The sequence below is a fragment of the Tursiops truncatus genome, chromosome 15 (genome assembly GCF_011762595.2).
Source record: "Tursiops truncatus isolate mTurTru1 chromosome 15, mTurTru1.mat.Y, whole genome shotgun sequence".
NCBI lineage: Eukaryota > Metazoa > Chordata > Mammalia > Artiodactyla > Delphinidae > Tursiops > Tursiops truncatus.
In genome coordinates this window covers 16226284-16254204 of record NC_047048.1, presented here as the reverse complement: position 1 = coordinate 16254204, position 27921 = coordinate 16226284, and the positions used below count along the sequence as shown (strand labels likewise).

Sequence of the window (27921 nt, the reverse complement as noted above, 5' to 3'; positions counted from 1 at the left end):
GGCTCAGCTACCTTCTCTAGCACCGGGGGCGGATCTCACTGCAGGTGGAGATTCCCGCGCCCACTCTAGCTCGCTAGGCCTTGACCTCAGCTGATCTGCATCTTCTCAGCCTAAACGTTTTGACGCCGCCTAGGGGCAGCTCTCCTGAGAGGCAACTGCTCCGCGGGTTTCACCGCCCCGCCTCGTCCCAACTACAACTTCCAGCGGCCCCAGCGGCACCTGCCTGTTTCCTTCGCGCCAAACCTCGGCCCTGGGCCTGCTGGGAAGTGTAGTTCCGAGGGTTCCCCAACGCGGGACCTTCTGGGAAACCCGGGCGTCAGCGGTCAGAGATCGTCGAGCTGTCGGCGTCTCTAAACTTTTGAGACTTGGCCGAGGCTGGAGGTTTTTCAGAATGGGAACTGGGAAGGACTCCAGAGTTCAGGCCTCGTCTGCGGACTCCTCGAGGTCCCCGGTGCCCCGCATTAACAACAAGCTCTGGTCGCGTCCCTCCAGCCCTGCTCCTTCCCTCCAGTCATGCTTCGTCCCTCCAAGTCTCATCCTCCAAGTGAAGGGGGGGGGGGGTCACCTGCCAGAAAAGTCTGGGGCGCCAGGGGCTGCCCCAGGACTCCAGGCTCCATCCCAGGGTCCAGGCCCCGCCCCTCAGTAGCTTATCCCTAGCCGGGGCTCCCCCCGTGGGAACGGGGACCAGCTGGCCGGAAGCGCCAAACTGCGTCCCTGTCGAGCCCCGGGGATCAATCAGGCCGAGGAGTTAATTATGTAATGAGGGGGCAGGGGGTCGGGGCTAATGAAGCCTGGGGGGGAGGGGAGGGTACCCAGGTATCCGGCCCGCTCTCGGACCCCTTCCAGGCCCCAGGGGTCTCCACCCCAGCCTAACTCCAGGGCCCCAAAGAGGGGAGGGGCTGTGATCCTGGGTCTGGAAGGGGCTGAGCTGTGAGCTATAAAGGGGGCATCTCTCAGCACTGGGGCACTCTAGGCAGCGTGACCTGAGGCCAGACAGGACTACTCCATGTACCATCCACGAGAGTTGTACCCCTCCCTGGGGACCGGCTACCGCCTAGGGGCCCCCCAGCCCGGAGCAGATTCCAGCTTCCCGCCTGCCCTGGCAGAGGGCTACCGCTACCCCGGTGAGCAGTGGGAGCAGCTCCTGGGTAGGAACTGGGGTGGAGGCTGTGGCCCTCGGCTGGCTCATTCTCCTCCCATCTCCAGATCTGGATGCTCCCAAACTGGATTGCTTCCTCTCCGGGATTGAGGCTGCTCCCCGAACTCTGGCCGCTCCCCCACCTCTACCCCCGCTGCCCCCAACCCTGGGCACTGAGGCGCCCCCTCCAGCCCCAGAGAGCCTTCATCCACTCCCCGGAGTCAGCCTGAGCCTGGACAACCGGGAGTTGTGGAAAGAGTTCAACTCCGTGGGAACAGAGATGATCATCACCAAAGCTGGGAGGTGAGGGGTCTGGGCCAGGGTCCGAAGACCCAGTGTGTTCCTGGTGGGGGTCTCTTGGGAAAGGCAGAGTCCCCGGTGATGGGGCTACGTGTGGGGATTCCTAGGGAGGCTAGAGCTCTGCCTGAGTTCAGAGTGTGACTGTGGCCTGGGTCAGGGGTTCTTCTGTGGCTGGACCAGGGGTCATTCTGTGGCAAGTGTCAAGGGTCAGTCTGTGGAGTCTGTGGCTGGTTTGGGGACTAACCTATGGCAAGGGTCCTAGGTCAGTCTGGGCTGGGGGCAGAAGGTCGGGCTGGGTTATGAGTTAGTATGTGGCCTAGATCAGGGGTCAGTCTGTGCCTAGAGTCAGCATTCAGACTATGACTGGGGTCAAGGGCCAGCCACTGACCAGCATCAGGGAAGTCTGGCCAGGATCAGGGGTCACCTTGGAGGCAGGGATATGGTCAGTGTGCAGTCTTTATCTAGGCCAGGAGCTCAGGCACTAGCGTGGTGAGTCCCCTTTTTATTTTCTCTGAAGCAAGTTTGTCCAGCAGCTGTAGATTCTGGTGCTGGAGATCAAGTGAGGAGACCAGGGTGGGGAGCAGAAGGCTCCTGGCAAGATTTCCAGAAGAAAAGTGTGTCACTCCTGCTTCTGCAAATGGAGTTTGAGGGGCCAGGGGTCAGGAGTCCGGACTCTGCTCCTAACCTGCTGTGTGACTCTGGTCAGATCACCTGACCCCGTTGGTCCTGTTTCTCGTCTGTAAAATGGGATGAGACAAGCTTATAGCTCTAAGATCCTGCCCTCTAAGTTCTGATTCCGCATCCCTCGATTTTCTGTGACAACTGCGTGAGCCAGTGGCTATGCCTTCTTGCGAGTGCTGTGCCCACCGCCGGCCACTGAGTAGCTCCAGGCCTCTCCCGTCCCTTCCCCTGTGCAGGCGCATGTTCCCTGCTTGCCGAGTATCAGTCACTGGCCTGGACCCCGAGGCCCGCTACCTGTTTCTTCTGGATGTGGTTCCAGTGGACGGGGCTCGCTACCGCTGGCAGGGCCGGCGCTGGGAGCCCAGCGGCAAGGCAGAGCCCCGCCTGCCTGACCGCGTTTACATTCATCCTGACTCTCCTGCCACCGGTGCCCACTGGATGCGGCAGCCTGTGTCTTTCCATCGTGTCAAGCTCACCAACAGCACACTGGACCCCCATGGCCACGTGAGGCCCAGGCTGGGACCCCCGGATAAGGGTTGGGGGTGGGACCAGGGTAGGGGGTCACGCCTGTTTCTTCCCTCCCAGCTGATCTTGCACTCCATGCATAAGTATCAGCCCCGCATACACCTGGTGCGGGCCGCCCAGCTTTGCAGCCAACACTGGGGGGGCGTTGCCTCCTTCCGCTTCCCCGAGACCATGTTCATCTCCGTGACAGCCTACCAGAACCCACGGGTGAGTGACCCTGCTTGAGGGGGTGGCCGTGCCCTGCCCAGGCTGTGGGAGTTTTGACTCTGGATGTGCACCCCCAGATCACACAACTGAAGATCGCAGCCAACCCCTTTGCCAAGGGCTTCCGGGAGAATGGCAGAAACTGTAAGAGGTGGGCATCATTCATTCATTCATTCACTCATTCATTCATCAAATGTTTATTAATCGTCCACTGTGTGCCAGGCACTGTGCTGGATGCCAGGAACACAATGTAAGTAAAAGCATGTATTCACTCACTGATTTGACAAATACTTATTTAGCACCAGCTTATGTGCCAGGCACAGTTCTAGGCAGTGAGGATACAACAGTGAACAAACCAAAGCCCCTGCCCTCATGGAACTGGTGATACTCTAGTGGGCGGAGTAGACAAGAGAAATAAATATATAATATGTTAGGGGTAAGTTCTAAGGAGAAAAGAAAGCAAGCGAGGATCAGAAGGAATGGAGAGAGGTATTTATTAGATAAGAGGCCTGGAAATGCCTCACTAAGCGGACATTTGAGAAAAGACTCGGAGGAAGTATGGGAGGGAGCCAGGTGGATATCTGGGAACATGCCAGGGCCCTGAGGTGGGAGCATGCCTGCGGTATGGCGGGTGTGGAGTGAGAGAGGTGATGGGTAGCCAGGTTATGGTGGGCTGTAAAGGTTTCATTCGTTAGCACACTGGCTTCTAACTAACCCCTTCAGAGCTGGCCCTTGCCCTCAAGACACTTAGAGTCAGGCAGAAGAGATAGATATTCATTCAAGGATCACCCTAACTAATGTAACAGTATCACTCTCGACAAAGGTTATCAGGGAGGGCGTGTGGTGCTGTGGGAAGTCAGGAGGCCTCCTTTGAGGAAGTTATGCTTGAACTGAGACAAGAAGGAGGAGTAAAGCAAGTGAAGAGGGGACAGACGGGGATTCCAGAGTGTGGCTGAAAGGCAGCTGGTGGAGATGGGCAGAGTGAACAAGGTGGCATGAGCTGGGACCAGACCACGCCCTGGCCTTGTTGCTTGGGAAGGAGTCTCCACGGATTCTAAATGCAATAGGAAACCATTAGAAGTTGTTAAGTGGAGAATAAATCCCAGCTCTGCTATTTCCTAGTCATTTAATTCTCTGGTCTTCCATTTCTTCTTCTGTAAAATGGGTATAAAGTGGCACCTACCTGATAGGGTCCCTGGGTGAAATGCCTGGCACCTGGTAAGTGCTCTTATTACCATCATCACCATCACCATTATCATCATCGTCATCATCATCATCATCAATCATCATCATCATCATCATCATCATCACTGTTCCCCAGGGAGCGAGACGCCCGTGTGAAGAGGAAACTGCGGGGCCCAGAGCCAGTAGCCACAGCGACCTATGGGAGTGGAGGTGAGTGTAGGCCCAGTGGTGATGGGGCCAGGCCTGAGATGCTGATCCTCCTTAGTCCACACTGTCCCTTCTGTCTCCCCAGATGCACCGGGTGGTCCCTGTGATTCCACCCTGGGCGGGGACGCTCGTGAGTCAGATCCAGAGCAGGCCCCAGCGCCCGGGGAAGCTGCCCCGGCCCCAGCTCCTCCCTGTGGTGGCCCCAGTGCTGAGGCCTACCTTCTGCACCCTGCAGCTTTCCACGGGGCCCCTGGTCACCTTCCGACCAGGTGAGTGGGGCAAGGGCACAGGGCTGGGCTCTTCCAGGCTGGGGATCCCTCTCCCCTGTTCTGATTCCTCTCTGCACTTCAGGAACCCCAGCTTCCCTGAGGCTCCAGACTCTGGGCGCCCAGCCCCCTACTCAGCTGCCTTCCTGGAGCTGCAGCCCGGGCCACCAGGCTCAGGATACCCAGCAGCGGCACCCCCAGCGTCCTTTGCCTCGCACTTCCTCCAAGGGGGCCCCTTCCCTCTGCCCTACCCTGGGCCTGGGGCTTACCTGGATGTGGGCTCCAAACCAATGTACTGAGCCTTTGCTAAGCCCCTCTGCCTCCCTCCCCATCTTCCATCACAAACCTCCAGTTCCCCTCCCCCAGGCCTGTTGCCCCCTCACTTCCACTGGCCCCATCCCCCACGCCAAATGGCTGCCTCGGGCCTCCCCCACCCCACTTCACACTTTGATTTCACTCCTACCCCCCTCTGGCTTCAAAGCTCTGGCTAAGCCGCTGGGAGTCCAGCTGGGGCCAGCTTCCCCTTCCCGGCTCTCACCTCAGTGTGAATGGAGGGAGGCTCTGCCTGGCCAAATGGGACCTGGGACCAGCACTCCCACCTCCCAGCCTCACCCTTGGGCCCGGCAAGTTCTACCCCCTCGCCCCAGTGCAAGCCACGCCGGTCTCTTCTCAGGACTAGAGTATCTTTTGTTAATAAAACTCGGAAGACATCAGTGTTCTGGAAACATTGAGCTAACGGTGTTCGGCCCGGAGTGGGCTGTGTGAGCACAGGTTCTGTGAGGAGACCCAGGCCCCAGTCTAGACTTGTCATTTCCAGCTGCTTGACCTTGTGCGTGTAAATCAACACTCTGGGCCTGTTTCCTCTTCAGGAAAACGGGGGAATCAGTGTCTTGACACTCAATGTTCTGAGAATTAAATAGGGCTGCCTGAGAACCCGCCCCTCTACCTAGCACTCAGGAAGCCCTCGGGAGCGGTCACTGTCACTGGATGGGGACCAGGAGGCTCTGGGCAAGTTGACGCCTGAGCCGCACCTTGCTGGCAGGACTGGGGTTCCAGGGCAGTCAATGTCCTGACGTCTACCAGGCTGCGCTGGCACCACTGCTCATCCCCAATCAATTCCGACACAAACCCAAAGACCATTTTTCTTCTTTTATTAGATTTTTTTCTTTTTTTTTTTTCTTCTCAAAATTTTTATCTAAAAACAAACAAAAAAAAAGAAAAAAAAAGAAAAACAAAATTATTGGAAACTTCACGGTTCAAGTGGGGAGACACGGGAGGAGGAACATGGAGCAAAGGCTCCAAGCCTCTCCAGAAAAGTCCTCACCCGCGAAGTGCCCTCTTTTGGGGGGACAGCATAGCCGGGGACAGCCCCCCAGCCTTCGTCTGAAGAGGGCAGAGTCACAGTGGTCCAGGGGCCAGAGGGGCTGGAGGGGGCAGGGGCCAGAGGGGTCACAGGAAGTAGTCAGCCACGGGCTTTTTGGAGGGGATGCCCCGTGTCTCTTGGGGAGCGGCCTCAAAGATGATGAAATCTTTCTGGAGATGCTCGTCCAGCTCCAAGATGGCTGCCACATTCCCACAGCTGGAAGTCGGAGGGCAGCAGTGTTAAAGGAGTGGGTCGGGTCAGCCTAGATCCCCACCTCAACCTCCCAGCCCAGGCAGCTCACCGGTAGCAGTAGTTGGGTGCTGACCACACAGTGAGTACAGTCTCGTTGAAGTGCCACTTGTAACCTTCCATCACCAGTTGGTGGGCGCGGCAGATCATGTCAATGTCGTTGGCTGCATTGAACTGGGCCACCACGTCACTGCCAAATAGGTAGCCAGCCCCACGGGGGCTCACGCCCCAGCCTGTTGTGTCTGAGGCAGATGAGGGTAGGGATGCCGAGAGGGTGTCTTCAGGGCATCAGTGGCTATCCGCGGCCCTTTGCAGGAGAGTGCCCTGTCCCTCCCCCAGTTAGGCCTGTGCAGCAGGAGCACAGGGCCCGAATGCGTTGAGGGAGCCTGGGGGCAGGACAGCAAATGCTGAAGCAGATAAGCTCCAAAGAAGAAAGAATTTCCTGATAGTTGAGCCACCTCACCATCAGGGTGACCATGTAATTTACTGTCCAAACAGGTACACACAAGAGCGAAAGGAGGTGCTGACAGTAACCACACCAGGACAGCACCTGTGACCCCGGGCTGCCCAGCCGGCGGGGAGGTAGTAACAGGGCAGCGAGGGAGTGGAGGCTGCTGTTACAGCACAAGAGCCCTAGACGGGGATGAGGAGGCTTGGCTTTCATCCCGGCTCTGCTCCATACTAGCTGAGGAGGCCCACAAAGTGAGGGGTCCTCAGGGGGCTACCATTCTGGGAGTCTGACCTCTGCAGAAGCCCCTTCACATTCAGGGAGCCGATGATTTTGTCCTCAACAAGCCCCTGAGCAATGACATACATCCCCACCAATCCCCCAGCTCAAAGCACCCAGCTCCCCATGCTCTCCTCCTCCTCAAGGGTGCCAGCCAGTTGGCCGTCAAGCACGGACGCCAGTGAGGACCAGCCCCGCTCTGCTCTGCCCCAAACTCACCGGCTTGGGCTGTCCCTTCGAGGCACCTGCTTTAACCACAGGACCCCGAGTCACCCACTAAACTAAGAGTAGAGCTCCTGCCCTCACCTTCAGGGTCGGACCAGAGCAGGTCACACATGGGCCCGTCATGAGGCACCTCTTGCTTTCGGTCAATTGTCCGGATCTGGTCCAGTGTCTGGATGGAGGGGGAAAGGCCCCCGTGCACACAGAAGATCTACAGGGGAGAGCGAGACAGGTGGGAAGGGAGGCTGAGGCCCGGTGCCTCTTCCATCTCTCCCATCCCCGGGAGCTGTGTGGCGGGCCTACCTTGCCATCGATGATGGCCGACAGGCTGAGGTAGTCAAAGATCTCAGTGCAGTAGCGCCACACGGTCACCGAGCCGTACTTGCGCAGACACTCGTCATAAAAGCCGTAGACCTGGGTGATCTGACGGCTTTCGTGGTTGCCCCGGATCAGGGTGATGCGGTCAGGATAGCGAACCTGGAGGTAGGCACCATGCCAGGCCTGGGGTCGAGGCTCTGTCTCGTGCTCCTAGATGTCCTCACATCTGCCAGCCCCGCTCCATCCTCATCACTACTGCCGTGGCCCAGATTCATGTCACCTCTGCCTGAACTGTGTTACATCCACCTCACACACTCCCGGTCCCTCCTCCAGAGGATGCAAAGCTGAATCCTCTCCCACCTCCTGCCCCCCTCACATCAACTACAAACCTAATGGCCCCTCCTTCATCCACCAGGTACAGACCAAGCCCTTAGCGAGACACTCAGAGCACTCTGTCATCTGGTCCCTTACAGCCTCTCTCCCGCAATGGATAATGCACCCAGCTGAACTCAACTCCTTGCCACTTTCTGAACTGGATGAGCCTCTATTTCCTCCCCTACAATGCCGTCCCTCTGACCTCATCCTCCAGGGGCCCAATCAGATGTCCCCAAGTCAAGGAAAGCTTCTCTGACCACCCAAGCAGAATGTGTCCGTCACCAGCAGCACAGCTCAAGAGTTGGGGGTGGATGGGCAGGAGATGAGGGCGGAAAGGATGCAGACAGGTCAGGCCTGAGGTGGCCCAGGTCTGGGGTCCAGAAGTCGGGGGGTCCCACCTTAAGTGCCAGCAGCAGGAGGAACGTTTCGACGCTGTAGAAACCACGATCCACAAAGTCCCCCATGAAGAGGTAGTTAGTCTCAGGGACGTCGCCTCCCACCTGGGGAGGGAGGAAGAAGGTTCTGCTTGGTCCTAAACTGTCCCCGACCCACTGTGGTGGCCCAATTCCAGTCAAGTTGAGGCCCTTCTTTCACAATGGGCCCACCTGACTAGGGGCCTCTGGCCTCCACTCCACTCACCTAACTCGAAAGTTTCCACTCTCAGTTAAAGGGGTCTTCCAGTCATCCCCCAGGTCACCTTTCCCATTGTTTCCCCACACTCACTCTGAACAGCTCCTTGAGGTCATAGAATTGTCCATGGATGTCACCGCATACCTGGAAGTGAGAAAGCAGGTCGGAACTCAACAGTCCGAAAGCCTCTGCTACCAGGGGCTGTCCTTCAAAACACCCACTGCTTGAGAAGATCCTTATCTCTCTCGGCTAAGCCTCTGCTTCTCAGGGCCAAGAATCTACTCTCCTACTCCAATCCCCCCATCCCGCACTGAGTGCCAACTATTCTGGGGGCAAGAGCTAGAGCCAATTCTTTCCAGCTAGACCTGCAGCTCCCAGAGGACCTGGCCCCCTCCTCTCCCTACTCCCCACCAGGCACCCAGAATAAAGTCACTAATAACACACAGGAACACATGGAGTCATCACTCACCAAACTGAGTTCTTCTGCCCTGGTCAAGAGCATCCCTCCAACGACTCCAAAGACCCTGCCCATAACAGTCAATTCTTCTAGCAAAGCTCCCCTGAAGATGGGGCTCTCAGGGATGAGGGGTAGACCTCAGAGCCCACAAGATTAACGGGAATGACCACGTGCCTAAAAGACCAAGCCAGGCTGTGGAGGGACAGCGGGTACTCACTGTGACTGGCGAGTCCACCCTCTGCACGTTGCTCTCCTCCACCAAGATCTCTCTGGAGACAGGAGAAGACCAGGGTCACCAAAGCTGAGCCAGCCCAACCCTATTCCTGACCTTTTCTGCGGGGTAGGGGAGGATATGAGGCTGTCCTTGAACCTCTAGGGGGCAGGTCGGAGGTGTGCAATTTCCCCAGGATAGCCTGACCACAGCCCCACTGCTCGAGACCCTTCTGTGTGTGGCTCCCTGCTGCCAACAGGCCAAAGCCCAAGCTCTCGTTCAGCCTTTGCAAGGAGTCTGGGACTTTCCCGACCTTGACCCTCCATGCTGCTCCCTTTCACACAGCCAGCACTTACGCCCAGAAAACAGATGTCCTCCTCCTCCTCTCCACAGGGCCCTCTGCTCAGAGACCGTGCCCTTGGCTGAGCTCTTACAGCCCTTCTCTCCCCACCACAGGGGCCTCCTCCCGGACTGTCCCAAGTCATAGGGCTGGTGCCCTGGGCAGGCCGGCCGTCGGAGGCACCTTCAAAGTGATACGCTGTTGATGCTTTTCTATTATTTATTTAGAGGAAGTGAGGACTTTGTCCTCCCTTTCTCCTTGCAGTGCAGTCAACTTCTACCTGAGTGAGCTTGACATGACATTGCTTTGTCCATTACAGACACCTAATAGTAAGTAGTGCCGTGTTTCTAGATTTTGTCCTTGATGATCACAGCAGCCGTGAACACTTCAGTTCATACCACATGCCAGGACGGTAGTAAGAGCTCTGCACAGATGATGCAGGTAATCAAACCACCACCCTCGAAGGCAGGCACTGTGATGATTCCTATGGCTCAGATGAAGAAAGCGGCCAGTCACACAGGCAGAAACTGAACCAAGGCAGCCTGCTCCAGAGTGTGGCCCTTACCAAGCTAGTCTGACGTGGGAGGCACTTGCTCAGCCCTCTCTCTGCCAGTCCCCTCCCACAAGACCAGGAGTTCCCTGGGCTTAGGGTGCTCTGTATGACTAAGGTGGCTCCAGGGAGGTGTGCCTCGGTTTCCAGGAGTGGCAGGAGGCGCTGGCGGTGGCCCAAGGGGCCAAACAGCAGCAAGGCTCTCCCACCTGTACTGCGTCTTGTGCCAAACATCCGCCACGTGACTGCTTATAATGACCTTTCCAACTGACTCGGGAGGTTCCTTCCATCCTCATCTGACAAAGGAACTGAGGCTTTAGAGAAAAAAGGGTCAGAATCGAGGTCACAAAGCTGGAGAGTGGCTGAATTGGAACCTCGGGGACCCAATTTCCTGAGACTTTATACCAGCCCCTTCCACAGACTCTGGGTTGCAACCTACCTCAGTGCCAGCAAGGCCTCAGCACAGCGTGGGAACCAGGCCCCAGCTCTGTCACCTGCAGCACACCACCAGCCCTCTCACGGCTCACACCTGCTCACCTTCACTTCCACAACGAACACTGCCGACCAAAGCGCCAGACCCTGACCCTGGATATGAAGAATCTCATGCAGGCTCCGTAAGGATTTCAAAGACTTGGAGATGTAGAGTGACTTGACCAGGGTCACACTGTTTATAGGTGACAAGGCCATACTTCCTACCAAAGACCACCCCCGATTCAAAACCCTCGGCCGTTCTAATGTGCTGATGTTTTTCACAAGAGCAAATTCAGCTCCCAGGCCTCTGTAGTTCCAAGGTTTTGAGCCTCCATACCATCTGAGCAAGCAAAAGCTCCTGACACGACCAGCCTCAGCCTGGGCCCCTGGTGGGTCCTCAGGAGGCCATGGCCAGGTGCTAGAGTTGGTCCTCCTCCAGATTGGGCCTGGGATTACAATGGCCACCTCAGGCCTGAGCCTAATACCTCCAAGCTCCATCTTAGGAGCTGGGCAGGACCCTTCCACCCCTCAGTAGCCCCCTGCTGCCTCTCACAGAGTCTAAATGTCTGTCTGCCTGGCTGTCAGTGAGCGTGGAGTATGGCCAAAGACCTGGATCCAAAACCAGGCTCCCCGCCGATCAGCTGTGAGACCAGGGGCAAGACATTATCTTCTCTGAGGCTCAGTGTCCTCTCTGTGAAAAACTCACCCCATGCCCTGCCTATTCCACAGGGCTGCAAAGAGCAATGAAGACTGAATACATGACGAGCCACAGATGAGCATTTAAAAGCAGGCCCTGCCTGTTCACCAAATCCATGCAGGACCTGTCCGGCTGTTACAGGTTTGTGTGGGGCAAAGCCAAGCAAAGAGCCCGACGGCCACTTTCTCTCTGGGTGGCCTTGGTCAAATCACTAGGCTTCAAGGAGTCACAGCTTCCTGTTCTGTAAAATGGGCCTAATAATTCCAACCTCACTGGATGGCTGTGGGAAGGAGATGGATACAAGTTCTTTGGCAGTACAAGGCCAGGCTGGCAGTGGGCCTGTCGTTCCATCAATGTGGGGTGGTTCTGCTGGCACTTTCCCCACAATTCTCCAGCATGGTGGAAGCCATGGAAAGTTCCTCAGGAGGCAGGTAACTGGTCTCCTCACCGCTGCCCACACATCTCAGGGCTCCACTCCTATTCTCACCCTGCTAGGAATGCCCTTCCTCACTGGGCCTGCCCCCATCAGCCATCCAAATTATTTTCACCTTTCAAGGCCACCTTCTCTCATAATCCTTCTCTAATAACTTCTGTCCATATCAGCATTGCCCTCTTCCTACAAAATAATTTCAGTAACACCCAACGTTTGTCCAGCACTTACATTTTACCAAAGCCTATGCTAAGCACATCCCAAGCACCAACCATCTTATTAAGTACTATTATCCCCACATGAAGAAACAGAGTCTCAGAGACCTCAACATCACCAACACAGCGAGGAAGTTGGCAGAGCTGATTCCAACCTAGTGCCATCATATTCCAAAACCTGGTTCTTCATCACTACGTCACCCTACTTGCCACAGAACTGAGTTGGGCCTCCCTCCACACCTTGCTTAATTCTACTCTGGCTTATTGGCTACTATTTCCTAGGCTCCCACAATGAATATGAGAGTGATCCAACTCCACTGTCTTGCATTATGGCCCGAAAAGGGACAGGACATGGAGAACTGGCTTCATGATCCATCCCTTAATTGCTTAATATGAGAGTCCTCACCTGTAAGATGGGATCAATTCCATCCACCTTTTAGGGTTGTTATTGGAATTAAAAGAACACTGTAAACCACAGAGTCTTTAGTTTTTCTGCCTTGAACTCCTGTTCTTGCTGACACTCCCTTTTATCATCTTATTCTTCGAGGTCTATCCCAAAGTTCCTCCAAGAAACGTTCTCTGTTCCCCCCCCAGACAGACAGGGTTGTTTCCCTGAGCTTCCTAAGTACTTTCTGTAACTAACTCCACTGAAAACACATCATCTAATACTTCAAGTGACTTCATCCAGGTCTGTCTTCCCCCAACAGGCTGGCTGCTCCTCGAGGGAAGAGGCCCTATTCCGCTCCTCTCCAGGAAAGCTTCCAGGAGGAGCCAGGCCCAAAGTTCTCAGCTGGATTTGCCCGAGGCCGGAACCCCAGGCCTCTCTTCCGCGGAGCCACAGGACTCACCTAGCCTTAGCGCACAGGGCCTTAACTTCGCTCTCCTTGATGAGCTCGCAGCGCCGCAGCTGCTCGATCTGCCGGTCCAGGTCGCTGATCTCCGCCATGGCCCACCCCCCGGCGCGGGTCAGAGCCGGGGCCGCCGCCCCCTCCGCACCGCACAGGGGTCTCCTGGGAAAGGCGAAGACAAGCCCGCGGATCAGAGTGTCCCTAGGGGGCGCCGGGTCGGGGTCGGGGGCAACTCGATTCTGGAGCTGGCCCGGCCTCCCCACTCCCGCCTCTCCTCACATCGGCTCCCGGGCCCCCAGCGTCCCACAGGCCGGGCAGCACCCCCGCTAACTCCCGTCGAGCCCAAAGGGCCCGCGCGGGGTACGGTGGCCTAGAGGGGTCTCAGACTATTACCGCCGCGGCAACTCCGGCTCCGGCTCCCGGGGGTCCCTGTCTTCCCCCTTCCCTCCGCTTTGGGCCGCCGCCACCACCTCTCCCACTTCCGGCCCCGCCGCGGAAGCAGAGGAAGACTAGTTCCGCCGCGTGCCGGACGTGGCGTCATACACACACTCCCCCTCCCACGCCGCGCCCTTACCCCACCCCCTCAAGCCTGGGAATGGAAATGAGCCCAAGGAACCGGATGTCGGCAACAAGCGGACGGAAGTGATTGTGGGCTAAGCCGATTGGCGCTGCGAGGGATGTTGGGGAGCCTCAGTCCTGTCCCCCCATCTCAGTGAGGGAAACTGGAGCTGAGCCGGGACTCCACCCTGTAACTTTAAGTTACACGTTTTTGTTTACCTGTTTTAGCAGGCCTCCCCCATTACAATCCCTGAGGGATGGAACTTTGCCCTGTTAATACTTGCAGCCCCAGTGCTTACTTTGAACAAGGCCTGGAACAGTTGGCATACAGAAGTATTCGTTCAATGGTGAAGGAATTCCAGTCCGGATCTCTTTCCAGGGCCCCAGAGAAGTCTCTGCTGTGGAGGACCTCCGAAATTAGAAGTGGAGGAGTCCACCTTCCCCACACCAAGTCTATACCTCAGTTAACATGACCTCCCCGATTCCAGAATGGTCCCTTTGAAACCCCTCAGCTGCTTATTGTCCTCAGTTTTACTTTTTTTTTAGAGGAGGAAACTGGCTTAAAAAGGTTAAGTAACTTGTTCATGGTTGCATAGCTAAGAACTTTGGGTTTGAATCGAAGTTGAAGTTTTTGTTTGTTTGGCTGTGTTGGGTCTTCGTTGCTGCCTGCGGGCTTTCTCTAGTTGCAGTGAGCAGGGGCTACTCTTCATTGCAGTGCGCGGACTTATTGCGCTGGCTTCTCTTGTGGAGCACAGCACGCCAGCTTCAGGAGTTGTGGCTCGCGGGCTCTAGGGTGCATGCAGCCTCAGCAGTTGTGGCGCACGGGCTTAGTTGCTCCGCGGCATGTGGGATCATCCCGGTCCAGGGGTCGAACCCGTGTCCCCTGCATTGGCAGGTGGATTCTTAACCACTGCACCACCAGGGAAGTCCCCAAAGTTGAAATCTGAACCCAGGAAAGCTGTGTCCTCAGTTCTAGTTTCTTCTTCTGTCACTTACTCTTTCTGGCGCTTTGTCATTAGAAACTTTATAAAACATCCCAAACTGACATTTGATGTCCTCTGCTTCCCTAGTCTCTTGCTGCACGCAGAGGAAGTGATTGGTCTTTAAACAAACTTCCTGGTGTCAGAGCCCTTTTGGAATGTCCTTTTTGCTATCTTCTATGGACCCTCAATTTCTAGTTGCTTTACTTCAGACTGTTTCACAGAGAGCTGAGTGAGGCTAGGCACAGAAGTGAGGCCACAGTTTTAAGGGGCACTAGACACCAGTTCTGTTTTGGATGTAGGCAACAGATGCAAATGTGCAGAGAAAGGTAAAGGACTAAGTTCTGAAATTCCTACAAGGTACTAAGTTTCTATGCAGTGACTATAGGGATTCAGTAGGTCCAGAGATCAGAAAGGTGAAGTTTTTTTTCCCCCTCTAGAGGAGAGCTCAGACAGGAAATGGTCCACATCATGAAATTTGGGAAGTGGCAGGACTATGTCGTTGGTTATGACTAAGATCTTTAATACCCAAAAAGATCTGATATAGTTACTATTACACCCCAGCCTGGGTGAACGGAGAAGGGTTCAAAGCACGGTATAGGGAAGTGCAGGGCCCTCATTCTGGCTTCATGGAATGCAGAAGCCACAGAGGTTCGGTTCTTAACCTGGAACCTGAGCTCCACAGTTGTGTGTGTGTGTGTGTCTGTGTTGTTGAAGTGGATGTCAGAGAGGATTCCAGGTTCTTCAAGGGGTTCCACAGCCCAGAGTCTAAGAAGTCAGTTCTAATCCCATCTCCTTTTAAGATGGGAAAACAAACAAGCTTAACAGTGCAGATTAAGAAGACATGCATTAATAATCTTGTTTCAACCAAGAAACAGTGAGGCAAGATCGCCTTAAGGACAAATTGGGAATAACAGTACCTACTCCTGTAGAATACTTATCATGTTGTACAGTCTATAGATTCAGGAAATCTTAGTTTCTGTCAGTGGCTGTTTTTTTTTTGACAGGGGCCTTCTACACCTGTGAGTTCTGGGCCTAAAACTGAGGCTGAGGCTGCAGCCTCCTAAGACCAGCAGTTACACATGCGCTTCCCCACTGTAAGCCTTATCAGATGCTGCTGGTAGAAGGAACAGAGCACTGGGTGGTTGGAAGAAAATTCACAAGCCCTTCTCTTGAAGCCCTGGGCAAGTATTAAACAAAGTATTAAACTAGTCCACCTCCTTCACCTATTTTTCTGCTCAAGAAGGAAGAACATAATGCAAGGGCGCTTTCTCCTCTGGGCTCTGCCACCTCCCCCAGCCCTCCCCTGCCCTAGACACCACAGACATGGACAACAGACTCCCCCTTAAATAGTTGTTTATTGGCAGTAGGCTGGAAATGGCGGAGTTAGCGTACACAGACAACACCAGGCATCAATGTCACGAGGGAGGCAAGAGTGACGGGAAAGAGCAGCCTGGAGCCCTGGTTGAGGCCCCCTCTCTTCAAGAGTGAGTGTGGGAGGGGGCAGAGCCTGGAGTGTTGAGGGGGCAGCCTTAGAACACCTCCGCTTAGTAGGCATGGTTAGAGATGAAGAGGGACTCACTGGCTGCAGCCCCCGCCTTACCACTTGGGGTGTACTTTCCTTGGCAGGCAAGGCTGTTGGCCTAAAAGGGGAGAGGAGCCAGAGTGAGAAGGTTCCTTCTCAGATCCCATCCACCCCAGCACCCTGCCCACCTCCTGCCCCATCCTCACCAGGGCTCGCTTGACGTATTCTTCCTGGGCAGCCTTCAGGTTCTCCTTCTTTCCACCCCAAGTCTTCAGGGCAGAGGCCTGCAGGGCTCGGCCGTAAGAGAAGGTCAGCGCCCACGGCTTCAGCAGGGGACACTTGTTGATGGCGCTGAGGTTGATGGATGCCTCCTCTTCACTCTGGCCTCCAGATAGGAAGGTGATCCCTGTAGAAGAAGGGGGTGAAATGGGGGTAGGGGCTGTAGTCAGAGACCCGGGGGAATGGTAGGAGGCCCTAGAAGCTGACCTGGAAATTAGAGCACATGGGCACAAGGTTTATGGGTACAGTCTGTCTACCTCCCAGAGGTCAAGATGAGGGTGTGGGTCTCACCAGGGACAGCGGGGGGCACTGTGCGACGCAGCGCTGTGACAGTTGCCATGGCAATCTCCTCGTGAGAATATTTATGGGTGCAGGCGTGGCCTGGGGTTACCATATTGGGCTTCAGCAAGGTGCCTTCCAGGTAGATGTGGTGGTCACTCAGAGCCTTGTAGACAGCAGCCAGCACCTACGGCAGGGCGGGACCAAAGTGGGGTGGGGTGAAGCAGGGAGGGGTACGGGGGTCAGCCCCGGAGCCCCCAGCCCAGCTCTCTAGCCCACCTCACTGCCCAGGCAGGCAACCTACCTTCTCGGTTACATACTGACAGCGTTTCAAGTCATGGTCCCCATCAGGGAGGATCTCAGGCTCCACGATGGGCACAATGCCATTCTGTGGGGTGAGGGACAGGGCAGCCTTGAGGCCTCCTAACCCAGAGCCCCACCTACGGCTCTCCACAGCCACTGACCAAGATCTTATCTCCATGACGACAGAGACCCCTGGCTTCACAGCCCTTGGCCGATTGCAGGAGATCAGCCATCTCCCCAGATCCACCTGCACAACCCCTATTCTGCTCTTCTGCTTGCAGAGCCCTCCACGGGCCCAAGCCTCGTGCGTGGTGAGGATCCGGGGCAGTTGCCTTGGGGAAGGTAGGTAGCCTGGCACATGGGTGGCAGGCTAGCTGACATGCTGGAATGGAAAGAGGTGGGAAGTGGCCTCTTGGGGACCTACAGGCCCACCTGCTGGCAGATGCTGGCATAACGGGCCAGGACATTGGCGTTTTCCATGATGGCGAGGGTGGAGGGGGTGTGTTCCCCTATCTTCAGCACACAACGCCACTTGGCAAAGTCAGCTCCGTCCTTCTTGTACTGGGCACAGCGCTCCGACAGCCCATCCAGCCCTGTAGAGGGGACGGAGGAATCAAAGCATGGCAGAGGAGAGGGCACGTGGCTCCCACACACCCTGGGCACCCAGAGGGGTACCGAGCTGGGTGGGCTGGTGGGTAGGGCCGGGAGCTAAACGGTTCTCACCTTGGGTGGTTGTCTCGCCGTTTGTTCCTGCCAGGGGTACCACACCCTTGTCTACCTGTTGGAGTGGGGCAACAACACAGGACAGGGAAGTGATCTCTAGTGCCCTTTTCTCCTCTGTAGCCCCGCCCTGTCCCCGCTTTACTTCCTCTCTCAAGTATCTTTCCTGATTTGCAAATGTTTCACATAGGCACGTTATCTGATCCTATAGAGCAGGACACACACAGAGAGCCGGGGCTCCTACCACTTACTAACCCTATGAGCAAAACACTTCATGGCCTTGAGCGTCTAGTTTTTCAATTGTATAATAAGTATAACACCTGCCTCTCACAATTGCAAGGATTAAAAATGCCAAGCAGGTCCCATATGTCTCTAGCTTTTTTACACGCGATTTGGAGGTGATCTGGGGCAGACTCCACCCAAGTCTCCAGGCTTCCGACCCGAAGTTCATCCCCCAGCCTGCTACTCTGGATTTCTTTCCCCCAGATCCATCTTACATCTCACACCCTGAGGCCTAGCCCCCTCACCTTGATGCCCACAACACCGCCCTTGGCTTTGATAACTTGGGGGAAGGGACGCCCATCATCTGTCTTCTGGTAGAGCGTCTCATGAAAGAGGATGACGCCCCCAATGCAGGGATTCACGCGGTCGTCGGCAGTCAGCAGCAGTTGGCGGTAGAAGCGCCGGTTCTCCTCGGTGTTCTCGGTGCCAATGGACTGCAGTCGCTTGGCAATGCTCCCTGGAGGGAAGCATCACATGGGAATAAAGGGATCAGCCTATCACCCCCAACCTGGGGCCCTCCTCCCACTGTGTCCTGCCCGCACCGGTGGACTCATCTGCAGCCAGGATGCCCTTGCCCGGAGCCACGATCCGGTGAGCAATGTCAGAGAGCTCCTTCTTCTGCTCCGGGGTCAGTGCTGGGTATTGGTGGGGCATGGTGCCTGTTGGTTCCTGGGCAGGAGACAGACCAGGGAGGGCTAGTTAGCAGGGTCTTCCCGTGGTCTCCCAACAAGCAAGGCCCCTTGCCTGGAGGTCAGGGCAAGGGACACTTGCTGTCCCCAGCTCTCCCCTACACCTGACTTCCCTATACTAGGCCTGCCTCCTGTACCTTTCCTAACTCTGTTGCTGGGTGTTGCCCAGCTGAGGGTGGGGCTGTATACTGGCATCTGGAGTAAAGGGAATAGGCCAGAGCCATGGACAGGCAAGTCACGTGGAAGCCGGACCCTCCTGGCTTGCGCTCTGCCATGGGGTCACCTTGCCTGGAAGCAAAACCGAACCAGAGTATTTTAGAATTAGAGGTTGTGCAGAAGGCAGAAGGCCCAACCTCCTCATCTGAAAGGAGCCTGAAAAGGGAAAAGGTCTGTGTTTCAAGCCACACAGCAACCCTAGAGCCAGATGTGAGCGTAGCACCCAGATCTTCTGACTGTTACAGGAGTGTTCCTTGCAGAGATCCCAGGGCTGGCTCAGGCTCCATGGCCTCAAGGACACCCCAAGGTCAGGCTTCTCCCCCCACGGTGGGGGGAGGTTGTTAGAAAAAGGGTGTTAGGAAAAAGGCAGGAGGGTCATCAGAAGCCCAGAAAAGGGCCGCAGAGGAAGCCTAGCCCGAGGTGGAGGAAAGGGGTGGTTTGTCGCTCTCACTGGTCATACAGGGTGAGAGAATGTGGAGGAAAGGCAAGCGCCCACCCCCTCCCCTGAAAAATGCTCATGTCTGCTCTGCGGCTGCAGCTGTTCCAGGCTCAGAATCAAGGTCACCCGATAAGGAAAAATAGGGAAAAGTGTTCATGGGGCATCAGAAGCTGCCGAGGGGTTTCCCCTGCTCGGCGGGGGCACCCGTCTCCCAGGACAGGGACCAACCACCCGCTTTCGGGAACCCTGAGGCAGTATATGAGCTGGCCCCCACCCCTCGGGGCCTCCTAGGATCCCTGCAGAGGCAAAGGGGCCATAATACTTGCACCAAGAGTCCTAACAAGAAAAGGGGAGGGGGAAATGGTACTTCATCTCGCCCTGCTTCCTTCCTCCCTGCCGTGACTCAGCGCGGAGCGGCCCTTGGACTGCGCAGCAAACCGCGGGAGCTCAAGCTGGAAGAGTTGGGGAGTCTGGGCTAGGAGCACAGGTGTGGGTGGTGGTGGAGAGGGGAGATGCTGGGCCCGGGTGGGGGGGCTCCGCGCGGACGCCCGACCCGCCACTACATCCCGGATCCTTCCCCACGACCCTCTCCCTGACCTTCGCACGTGGCGAGGGGCGCTCACCTGGCACAGGAGAGGGGCGGACTGGTGGGGTGCAGCGGTGGAGAGCCGCGGGCTGGCGAGTGGACTGAGGGAGCGAACACGGCAGTCGTCACCGGGACTCTGGTTCTGAGGCGCGTTCCAAGGGGAACGCAGCCTACTCAGCTGCCGAGGGGGGGGCGCGCGGGGGCGGGCGGGAAGGAGGTGGTGCCGCGCCTTATAAAGGCACCGCTCCACCCTCCGCGGAGATTTTCCCTTTGCAGGGGGCCGGAGGCGCCCCGGCGTCCAATTGCAGGCGAGGGACTGTGCGAGAGACCGCCCCCCAAAAGGCGAAGCCCGGAGGCGGCGCTTGGGCGAGGACAGTGCGGCGAGAACACGATCCCTTCCCCCACCCCGTCCCCCTCGGACGTGACTCGGGCCACATCCCGCGGGTCGCGGGGGCCCTCCCCTCCCTCTCCCTTCTCCTCCCCCCCCCCCGCTTGGCGTGCTTTGGGGCGCTGTGACTCAGCCGATTTGGGGCACCGGCAGAGATGGGGATGCGGTGGGGGTTGGGTCGGAGAAAAGCGGGTGGCACAGCCCGAGAAGACTGAGGCTCAGCTTCCCCCGCCAGGGGCCCAGTCCAGCGACCCGGGGCAGCCCCAGCTTCCGGCTGCGCTGAGGCAGCGTGCGTCGCGTTGTAACCGAATCCAGAGGTCAAGCGACTGCGAGCCCCGGCGGAAGAGAGGGCGGCGAGGGCACGCACGGGGAGCGCGAGGAGACGGCAGGGGTTGGCAAGGGGCGGAGGCGAGGCGGCAGCGGTTCCGGGTGTCCCGCGGGGAGACATCTGCGCCCCATTCCGGCGGGTCTGGCTCCTGCCGCCCGGGCCGCCCCCCGAAAGCCAGACCCAGCGGAAACCCGCCGGCTACTGCTCTGCCCAAGCAAGTCTGGGGATGCGGGGCCAGAGTCCCTGCGAAACTTCTCCCTGGCACTGACTTCCTTCTCCAAAATAAAATCCGTCCGCCCGCTGTCAGCCTCCCAGATATTTTTCTAGCCTCCCCATCCTACCCGCCAGGTCTCCCCTCTTAATCCCGACGCCTTCAGCCCAGCCCCACCCCCGCTCCGTCCTGCTGGCGCCCACCTGCGAGGAGGAGGCCGAAGGAGCGGGCAGAGCCTGGTCAGCAGCGAGTGAGTCAGGCCACACCCGGGCTGGGTTATAAGGCAGCTCCTGCCCTACCCCCAACCAATGTCCCCGACCTTCTCCGGTGACCCTTGCCCTTTCCTCACCACAGATCCCCTGGCAGGGGATCTATATTTAGGGAAACCTGAAGCTCCTGACATTCATGCCAGCTGGGGGCCTAAAGTGAAGGATGGGGAGGAAGCTGTGGGCCTGCCTCTTTGGGGGTGGGGGGAGGGTCCCCTGTCCACTCACCAGTACTTCAGAGGAAATTTCTTCCTTGGAAATCCAGACTGATGCCCTCAAAAGGTTGTCAGGAGAAATCTTTGGACAGGGATCTGCGCGGAGGAAAGGAGGGTAGGGGACTCAGATCCGTGGTCTTCCCTGTCTCCTCTGCTCCCCTGACTCCGGGCCTCTCGCTGGCTGCTGTGATTCTCCGGAGCCTGTTTCTTTAGAGGGAGAGCAGATGCAGGCACTACACTCACACCTCAGAATAACCAAGAGTCCATGGACAGGGTGTGCCTGGGGTACCCCTACACCCTGATATTCAAGGCCCAAGTTTGTCCCATAATGCTCACTGTGGTGAGCAGTGTCCCCCACCCTCACCTTCAAATACGATCATTTACTTGGGGAGGGGGAGAGGAGGGCAGGGGCACCTGGCAGAGCACCAGCCACTCTCTCTTCTGGCCCTCCAAAGGGGCCGCCATGCAGCTGGCGGAGGGCTCCTTGAGTCCCACTCTGCAGGGAGGCAGGCTCTCCACTGCTGGTTGCCAGGCTGGTGAGCTGGGTAGTCCATTTGTGGTTCCAATAGCCTGGAGAAAAGTGTCCTGAGGCCCCTCAGGGTACAGGGCCTGTGGGCCCTGGGAGCTGGCCGCTCCCCAAAGGGCAGGGACCCTGCGTCTTGTCATCGGAGCTTGATCTCAAAGCAGAGACAGTTGAGGCTCTGGCAGTCAGGAAGCTGGCACGCACAGGCACAGTCACAGAGCGGGCAGCAGCGAGGGCAGCGAGGGGCCCAATCCTGAGGGAGAGGAGAACGGGGTGAGGGAGTTGGGCAGGAGGAAGGGGGACCAGAGCCTGAAGCTGTTTCCTTCTCAGGGGAGAAGGGAACAGAGTGGCCTGCAAAGTCCCATTTGCCCAGTGGATCAGAGGGTGCCATTCACCATTCTTGGGAACAAATCAATTCTTTCTGCTGTTGAGAAATCAGCAAGGAGGCAATGTTCCTAACAGCTGGGTTCAGGAGCTGGAAGAAATCATTCGGTGGGCGGTGGGGGGTCCGTTCTTTCTTCCCATCTTATGGATGAGGAGACTGAGGACCAGAGGACAGCTGGCCCTGGACCCACGCTTAGGTCACAATGTTCAGCTCAGAGATGTTTCTCTTATAACATGCAATTCAAAGTCGTTAGACTGGGAAAGCACACACACACTGTCTATGATGAAAACAACTTGTTGGTTTTGTGGATTTCTTCCTTGGCCTGAGACGAAGCTGGATCTCATTCATCTTCTATTTCTGAGCACCTACTCTGTGCCAGGCACAGACTATGTTCATGAATGATTTTTAAAATCTAGTTTTCCTTAAAAATGGTAATTTGCAGATTTAATTTTTTAATGTTTAAAAGGAGTTACATCTCTTTTATTTATCAGAACCTTGAGTAGAGGGCCTCTTTACAAAAGAGGAAACGGAGGTTCAGAGAGGGGAGTGATCGTGCAAAGGAATACAACGAAGGAGTGGGGCTGGGATGGGTCTGGGCCTGCCTGCTCCCAGTCCTGAGATGCCCCCTGACCAACTGCTTCCCAGGGGCATGAATAGCAGCTTCTTTCAGGGTCTGCTAAGGCAGGGACAGTTCATCTCCCGTCTTCACTGAGCTACCAGGGGACTCACGCTCAGCAGGTGTCTGAGATACAGATGAATGTTGAATGAATGGATCAATCAAAGCATATCATTTTTCCCTCTTTAGGCAAAGAAGGAAGAAGAGGGCTTCTCATCTCCCAGGGGAGACAGAAGGTCTGCCTCTTGGGGAATAGGAACAGCAAGTCCTTAGGAAGGGAGAACCGGTCCACTCCGACCCACTCCTCTTCTGCCCTGGGACACGGATGATCTGTCACCGCTGCAGGCAGGGACTGGAGTCAGGCCAAGTGGCTGGAATAGGACCCACCCAGGATGTGTGGCAAGGCTGGCTCCTTGAGGCCTAAGGCAGAGTTAGTGACAGTCACAGTTGCACAGCTCAATCAGACACCGGGCCAAGCCAGGAATAGGGGAATGACCTTTAGAAGAGCTGAGGTTTCGGGGTGCAGTGTCCGATGACTGGTGAGATCAGATATCACCAGGGGCTCCGGTGAGGGGAGGGCATCTGCTCCTGCTAAAAGAATTGTCTCTCTAGAAAGAGGTAGAAGTATATCATGGTGGAGGGGAGAGAGCGAGGTGGCTTCCTTGTGTTTGATGGGGGTGTGGTTTGGGGTGTCTCTGGGGAGTCCCAGTCTGGGCTGAAGTCAACTCTGTGGGTTTTTGGAGGACTTGCACCGTCATTCTGTGCGCAGAATTGGGGGCTGAGAGAGGTCCCACTGCTCTCGCTTCAGAGAAGAGGGTATTAAAAGCATTTTTTGGCTCTGCCCCCAGGAAGGGTTTGGCTCTAGTTGTTAATAACTAGCTAATGGATATCTCGACTCTCACAGGCAGCCTTGTGGCTTCTGGAAGGAATCTGCTTTTTAAGTACATTAAACAAGGGCTCCACATGACTGTTAAGCCCTGTGTTTCTTTAGGCCTGTAGTTTTTCACTCTGATTTCTTTCACTTTGAAGTTGTGAAGGCCAGCCATCGTTACTGTTTGGAGCTCAGGGTTTGAATCTAGTTCAGGCCCAGGTGTGGCTAATTCATGATTTGTGCCTCAGTTTCCTCATCTCTGAAATATATTTTAAATATAACACCTACTTCACAGGGTCACTGTGGGGAATCAGTGGAAGGCACGAAGCATGGTGCCTGGTAGGGAGGGAGCTCTCAGCAAAAGGGAGCTCCTCTGTCACAGCGCTTTTCCCTCAGCAATAGCTCTTAACCCTGGTGGTATGTGTCAGTCGTGTAAGAACTTGTTAAAGATTCGCAAATTCTGATCCCATTCCAGATCTGCTGGGCATGGGGCCTGGATGCCTGGCTTCCCATTTAAGCCTCGTTCCAGCTTCTGATCACACAAGGGGCTGAGAACCAACCACTGCCCTGGATTGCATCATTTCTCACCCTCGATTCAGAATGTGAGGCAACTTCTCACATTGCCTACTTATTTCTCTGTCCTTTGCGGGAATGTAAGCCCCGTGGTGGCCGTGTCTACCTTGTTTCCACTGCGCCCCCAAGGCTCAGCACAGTGCCTCAACAGTGACTCCATAAATCTTCCATAAGTGAATAAATAAATGAATGAATGAATTAGGTCCTCATGACATACCTGTGAAAGAAGTAACATAGGCAGGTTTCTCCCTGAGAGAAAGAGAAGCCTGGGTTTGTGTCTCCACCCAGGCTTTAGGCCTCTGTAAGCCTCAGTTTCTACAGCTGTGAAGAAGCCAAGAGCTTTGGAGTATTTGTGGTGGCTATTGTTACTATAAGGAAACTGAAGAACACAGAGGCCTTACTGTGCCTTGTGGAAAGACAGCTCAAGGAAAGAATGGCCATTCGTCATTCTAGAATCCTTCCTGGCTCTGGCAGAAGCCGGGTAGGATCAGGACCTGAGGTCTCCAGCTTGGACGCCCTGCAGCCCTGGAGGCGGCAGTGGGAGGAGCCAGTCCCTCCTGACAGCGCACCTCACTTTCAAGGAGGAAGAGAGGCCTCTGACTCTTCCCTCCCCGCGGACAGAAGGTGAAGGGAGTGGTGTCCCCAGGAGAGGGGGCCAGAAATCATTGTGCAATTGAGCATTTCTTATAGAATAGGAGGTTTGAGGACCCAGGGTCTTCTCCTTTTGCCCCTTTGTCCCCCTAGCCCCAGCCCTGGGCCCCATCTCCAGGCTATCCCTGGGAAACCAGATGCAGATTACCTGAAAGAGGAGAACTCCTTGCCCCATAATTTATTTTGAAACTCAAAACATCTTGCAGGGATTTGCAACTGCAGTCTGCCCAAGTTACGAATTTGCTTGGTCTTTTCCCCTCACTCTTCCCTCCCTGGGGAAGGTCCCCACTTCAAGGGCAGGAGCTTTGCTGTCTACATCTCTGAGCCCAAAATCATCATAGCCTAGGAAGGTGGTCAATTACACTTAACATGTGGCTTTAAAGCCACAAATGCAAAATTGGCCTGTCCTCTGTGAGCCAGGCTTCTCCCTGAGGGTTCTGTTTCAACACATGAAGGAGCAATTTGCTGTGCAAGACTCTACTGTGGAATGCTGGAAACGTGATTAAATTTCCCTGAGCCAATTTATTCCCCTGCAAAAGGAGGATAAAAACATGGATAGGTAACCAAGGTGTGATGCCACGTTAAAAAGGGCAAGTGGCAGATGTGAGGAAATAGTCTGTGTGGTATATGTGGTATGACTACATTTTTACCAATAGTAAAATACAACAGTGATAGTACTGTATGTGTATTAGTATATGAGGGACATACACCAAATGTAGCAACCTTGGTTAGAGAGCTAGTTTATAAAGTGACTTGTACTTTCTATGTATTTCTACATGCACACTTTGTAATTAAAAAAAATACATATAGATAGGTTTTTAAAAATATCCAGCTCTCGGGGTTGTTAATCAGGTAGCACAGTATCTAGAACATCGTATTTACTCTGCAAACAGAAGGAGCTCTGTGAGGGGCTGTCTTTTCTTTTAACTACCATTTTCAGAAGTAGAAATGTGCCCTACATGTTACATACATTACCTTTCTCCAGATGCTGCCCTATTTTCCTTTCTCGAAGTAGCTTTCATTACCAGAAAATATCTGATATGTTGTTTTTGGCTGTCTCCACCTGACCCAGTACCTGGAACTGTGCCTGGCCTAGAATAGGTACTCAGTAATAAATTTTGTTGAACCAAAAAATGAATGCAGGGCTTTCCTGGTGGTGCAGTGATTGAGAGTCCGCCTGCCGATGCAGGGGACGCGGGTTCGTGCCCCGGTCCGGAGGATCCCGCATGCCGCGGAGCGGCTGGGGCCGTGAGCCATGGCGGCTAAGCCTGCGCGTGCGGAGCCTGTGCTCCGCAATAGTAGAAGCCACGGCAGTGAGAGGCCCGCGTACCGAAAAAAAAATAATAATAATGCACAGAGAGTACCAAGATCAGGACTCACGGGCCAGAACGAGAACTCACAGATTCGGCGGGCTGGGGGCAGCAGGCATCCAGGTAGTGGGCTGGGCTGGGCAGAGGAAAGTCACAGGCTTCTGCGCAGGTCCAGCAACAGTCTTGGGGCTTGGAGGCGCCTTGCTTCCTGCAGGGGGAGCTGCAGTCTGTGCAGCAGCCCTGGGCCTAAGAGAAGGCAGGGCTCAAGCTCTGGGCCAGGCAGCAGGTAGGGAGGTACAGCCAAGACTCAGTTTTGGGGAGAGGGGCAGCAGAAGGTTCAGCTGAGGACGAGAAGAGGATCTCCTGGTCCCACGAAAGGGACAGATGCGGGGACTAAATGGCAAAGGTGTCTCAGGGTAAGGGCCTACAAATGAGGGGAAAAATTGACCAGGTTCCTCCTCCCCCAGGCCCACCCTTCAGCCCCCACCAGGCCCCTCACCAGCAGGCAGTGCCTAGTCAGCAGCACTAGGCCCAGCAGCAACAAATAGATGCCCACAGCGAGGACGACAATGGCAGGGATGGGGAGCAGCAGGGAGGGGCTGCTGGCGGGAGCCGGGGTTGGATTCCACGGGCTAGAGGAGGCCTGGACAGCACAGGAGGAAGGGGTGATGAGGAGATGTGGAGGGGCTGCAGGGACACAGAAATACCAGGAGGGACACGGGAGGTGGCTGGGAAAAGGGGAGGAACAGCCACCAGGTGGTGGGGAGAGAGTGAATAGGACTACACTGTCTTGTCCCCAAACCTGCCTTTTCTCTTGTCATCCCCATTTCAGCACCATCGAGGACCTGTTGGTCATTCTAGACTTTTCCAAGATTTATTGCCTTTCCTTTCAGAATGCCTCTCCAAACAGATCTATTGTCTCTGCTTCCACGGCACTACTTTACCATCCCTCAGCCCACAGTACTGGCCTCTAACTGTCTTGCAACCTGCAGTTGTGACCCTTTCCACACCAGCTGTCCTGCGTATCCCTCCCTCCCTTGCGGTCCATCAATGGCTCCTACCGACTCAGTCCAAACTTCTTATCTCAGCGACAAAGGCCTCAATCTGGCCCTGCCTACCTCTCCCTCTCCCCCATTACACTCCAGCCATACTGAAGTCCTAGCAGTTCCCCAAATGCCCTGGCCTCTCCCTCACGCCCACCTCTCTGCCCATGCTGTTCCTTCTGCCTGGGATGCCTTTTCTTCTCTGTTGCTTGGCTAGCTCCTCATCTTGCCAGAGTGGGATGTGCCCTTCCATGGGAAGGCCGTCCCTGCAACTCTCTTTCTGTCTCACAGCTCTTGTCCTGAGCTGGAAGGGTCTATGTTGGGTAAAGACCCCCTCTCCAGTCCAGGCTCCAAGGCAGGCAAAGTCAGGGTGAGTGGAGGGCGCTGAGGGGGCCGCTCCAGAGAGGGGTAGGACTCACGTCCATTGGGCAGGACAGCGCCAGTCAGTCCAGGAGCTGCAGAGGAGAGAAAGTCCTGGGCCTCAGACACTGAGAGGGGCCATTGGCCTGGGATGCCCATTCTCCTCCTCCCATTTCCCGTTTGGGGAAACTGAGGCCCAACGACGGTCCCTGGTCCGGACAGCGATGATGGGGACTCGGGGCAGCGCCTCCTTCGCAGGCCCCAGCCCGACCCTGGCCACATCCTACCGTTGTCCCCAAACCCCGGGCTCCCTCCAACGACCTATCCCCATCACCTGCGCCCTCGGGGCCGCGGGCAGTTCACGGATTCCGCTCCTTGTTTGCTCCAATCGGCCGCAGCTACTGCACCGCCCAGAAGCCTCCCGCTGCTTTTCCCTGTTGTCATGGGGATCAGAGCGCCGCTACTACGGTGGCCGCTCAGACCCAAAATTCCTTCTACGCGCCCCTCGTTTCCCTTTTCCAGTCTGTGGACGCCCGCTCTTCTTTCTAGTCGATGTCCGCTGGGCTTTGCGGCAGTTACCGAGTAGAAATGGCGAGAGTTCCCGCCGCTACCCGCCTGGCTCGGATCCTCATCGTGTGCTGGGTCCTGCGGCGCTGCAAAAGCAAGCCTGAACCCCCGGGCTACACCGCCCACTGGCTGTGTGACTTCGGCCAAAT

At 56.0% G+C, this 27921-nt stretch overlaps 4 protein-coding genes across 9 annotated transcripts; 1 reads left to right on the top strand and 3 right to left on the bottom strand.

Moving 5' to 3' along the window:
• The first annotated feature begins 21 nt into the window (after positions 1-21).
• On the top strand, positions 22-5216 carry TBX6 (T-box transcription factor 6). The gene is made up of 8 exons (XM_033840603.2): positions 22-1124; positions 1207-1441; positions 2356-2623; positions 2705-2851; positions 2929-2999; positions 4170-4243; positions 4326-4509; positions 4592-5216. The coding sequence occupies exons 1-8, from the start codon at positions 1007-1009 to the stop codon at positions 4803-4805; spliced, it is 1311 nt and encodes a 436-aa protein (XP_033696494.1). The 5' UTR covers positions 22-1006; the 3' UTR covers positions 4806-5216.
• On the bottom strand, positions 3326-13142 carry PPP4C (protein phosphatase 4 catalytic subunit). 3 transcript variants are annotated; one of them, XR_012326059.1, is made up of 11 exons: positions 13003-13142; positions 12610-12771; positions 9065-9116; positions 8484-8534; positions 8159-8260; positions 7371-7544; positions 7152-7278; positions 6171-6360; positions 5538-5701; positions 4032-4229; positions 3326-3902 (listed from the first exon to the last, which is right to left on the bottom strand). XR_012326059.1 is itself a non-coding variant. In XM_033840608.2 (9 exons), the coding sequence occupies exons 2-9, from the start codon at positions 12705-12707 to the stop codon at positions 5956-5958; spliced, it is 924 nt and encodes a 307-aa protein (XP_033696499.1). In that variant the 5' UTR covers positions 12708-12771; positions 13003-13142; the 3' UTR covers positions 5831-5955. The 3 variants fall into 3 exon arrangements, 2 of the variants coding, with proteins under 2 accessions (XP_033696499.1, XP_033696500.1); XM_033840608.2 differs by lacking the exons at positions 3326-3902; positions 4032-4229; positions 5538-5701 and adding an exon at positions 5831-6085; XM_033840609.2 differs by lacking the exons at positions 3326-3902; positions 4032-4229; positions 5538-5701; ... (1 more) ...; positions 12610-12771; positions 13003-13142 and adding exons at positions 5831-6085; positions 8860-8926.
• Positions 13143-15486: 2344 nt separating this feature from the next.
• ALDOA (aldolase, fructose-bisphosphate A) lies at positions 15487-20734 on the bottom strand. 2 transcript variants are annotated; one of them, XM_033839583.2, is made up of 10 exons: positions 20596-20613; positions 19503-19566; positions 18078-18204; positions 17781-17992; positions 17257-17311; positions 16966-17126; positions 16535-16618; positions 16243-16417; positions 15879-16078; positions 15487-15790 (listed from the first exon to the last, which is right to left on the bottom strand). In XM_033839583.2, exons 3-10 carry the CDS (start codon positions 18187-18189, stop codon positions 15695-15697), a joined length of 1095 nt encoding a protein of 364 aa, XP_033695474.1. In that variant the 5' UTR covers positions 18190-18204; positions 19503-19566; positions 20596-20613; the 3' UTR covers positions 15487-15694. The 2 variants fall into 2 exon arrangements, with proteins under 2 accessions (XP_033695474.1, XP_073648240.1); XM_073792139.1 differs by lacking the exon at positions 19503-19566 and having other exon boundaries at positions 20596-20734.
• Positions 19502-27668, bottom strand: LOC117308061 (uncharacterized). Of its 3 annotated transcripts, none has more exons than XM_073792140.1 (7): positions 27540-27668; positions 27003-27300; positions 26302-26445; positions 25893-26048; positions 21288-21649; positions 20887-20969; positions 19502-19566 (listed from the first exon to the last, which is right to left on the bottom strand). In XM_073792140.1, exons 2-5 carry the CDS (start codon positions 27096-27098, stop codon positions 21536-21538), a joined length of 510 nt encoding a protein of 169 aa, XP_073648241.1. In that variant the 5' UTR covers positions 27099-27300; positions 27540-27668; the 3' UTR covers positions 19502-19566; positions 20887-20969; positions 21288-21535. The 3 variants fall into 3 exon arrangements, with proteins under 3 accessions (XP_073648241.1, XP_033695475.1, XP_033695476.1); XM_033839584.2 differs by having other exon boundaries at positions 27265-27300; positions 27540-27658; XM_033839585.2 differs by lacking the exon at positions 26302-26445 and having other exon boundaries at positions 27265-27300; positions 27540-27660.
• Positions 27669-27921: the final 253 nt, after the last annotated feature.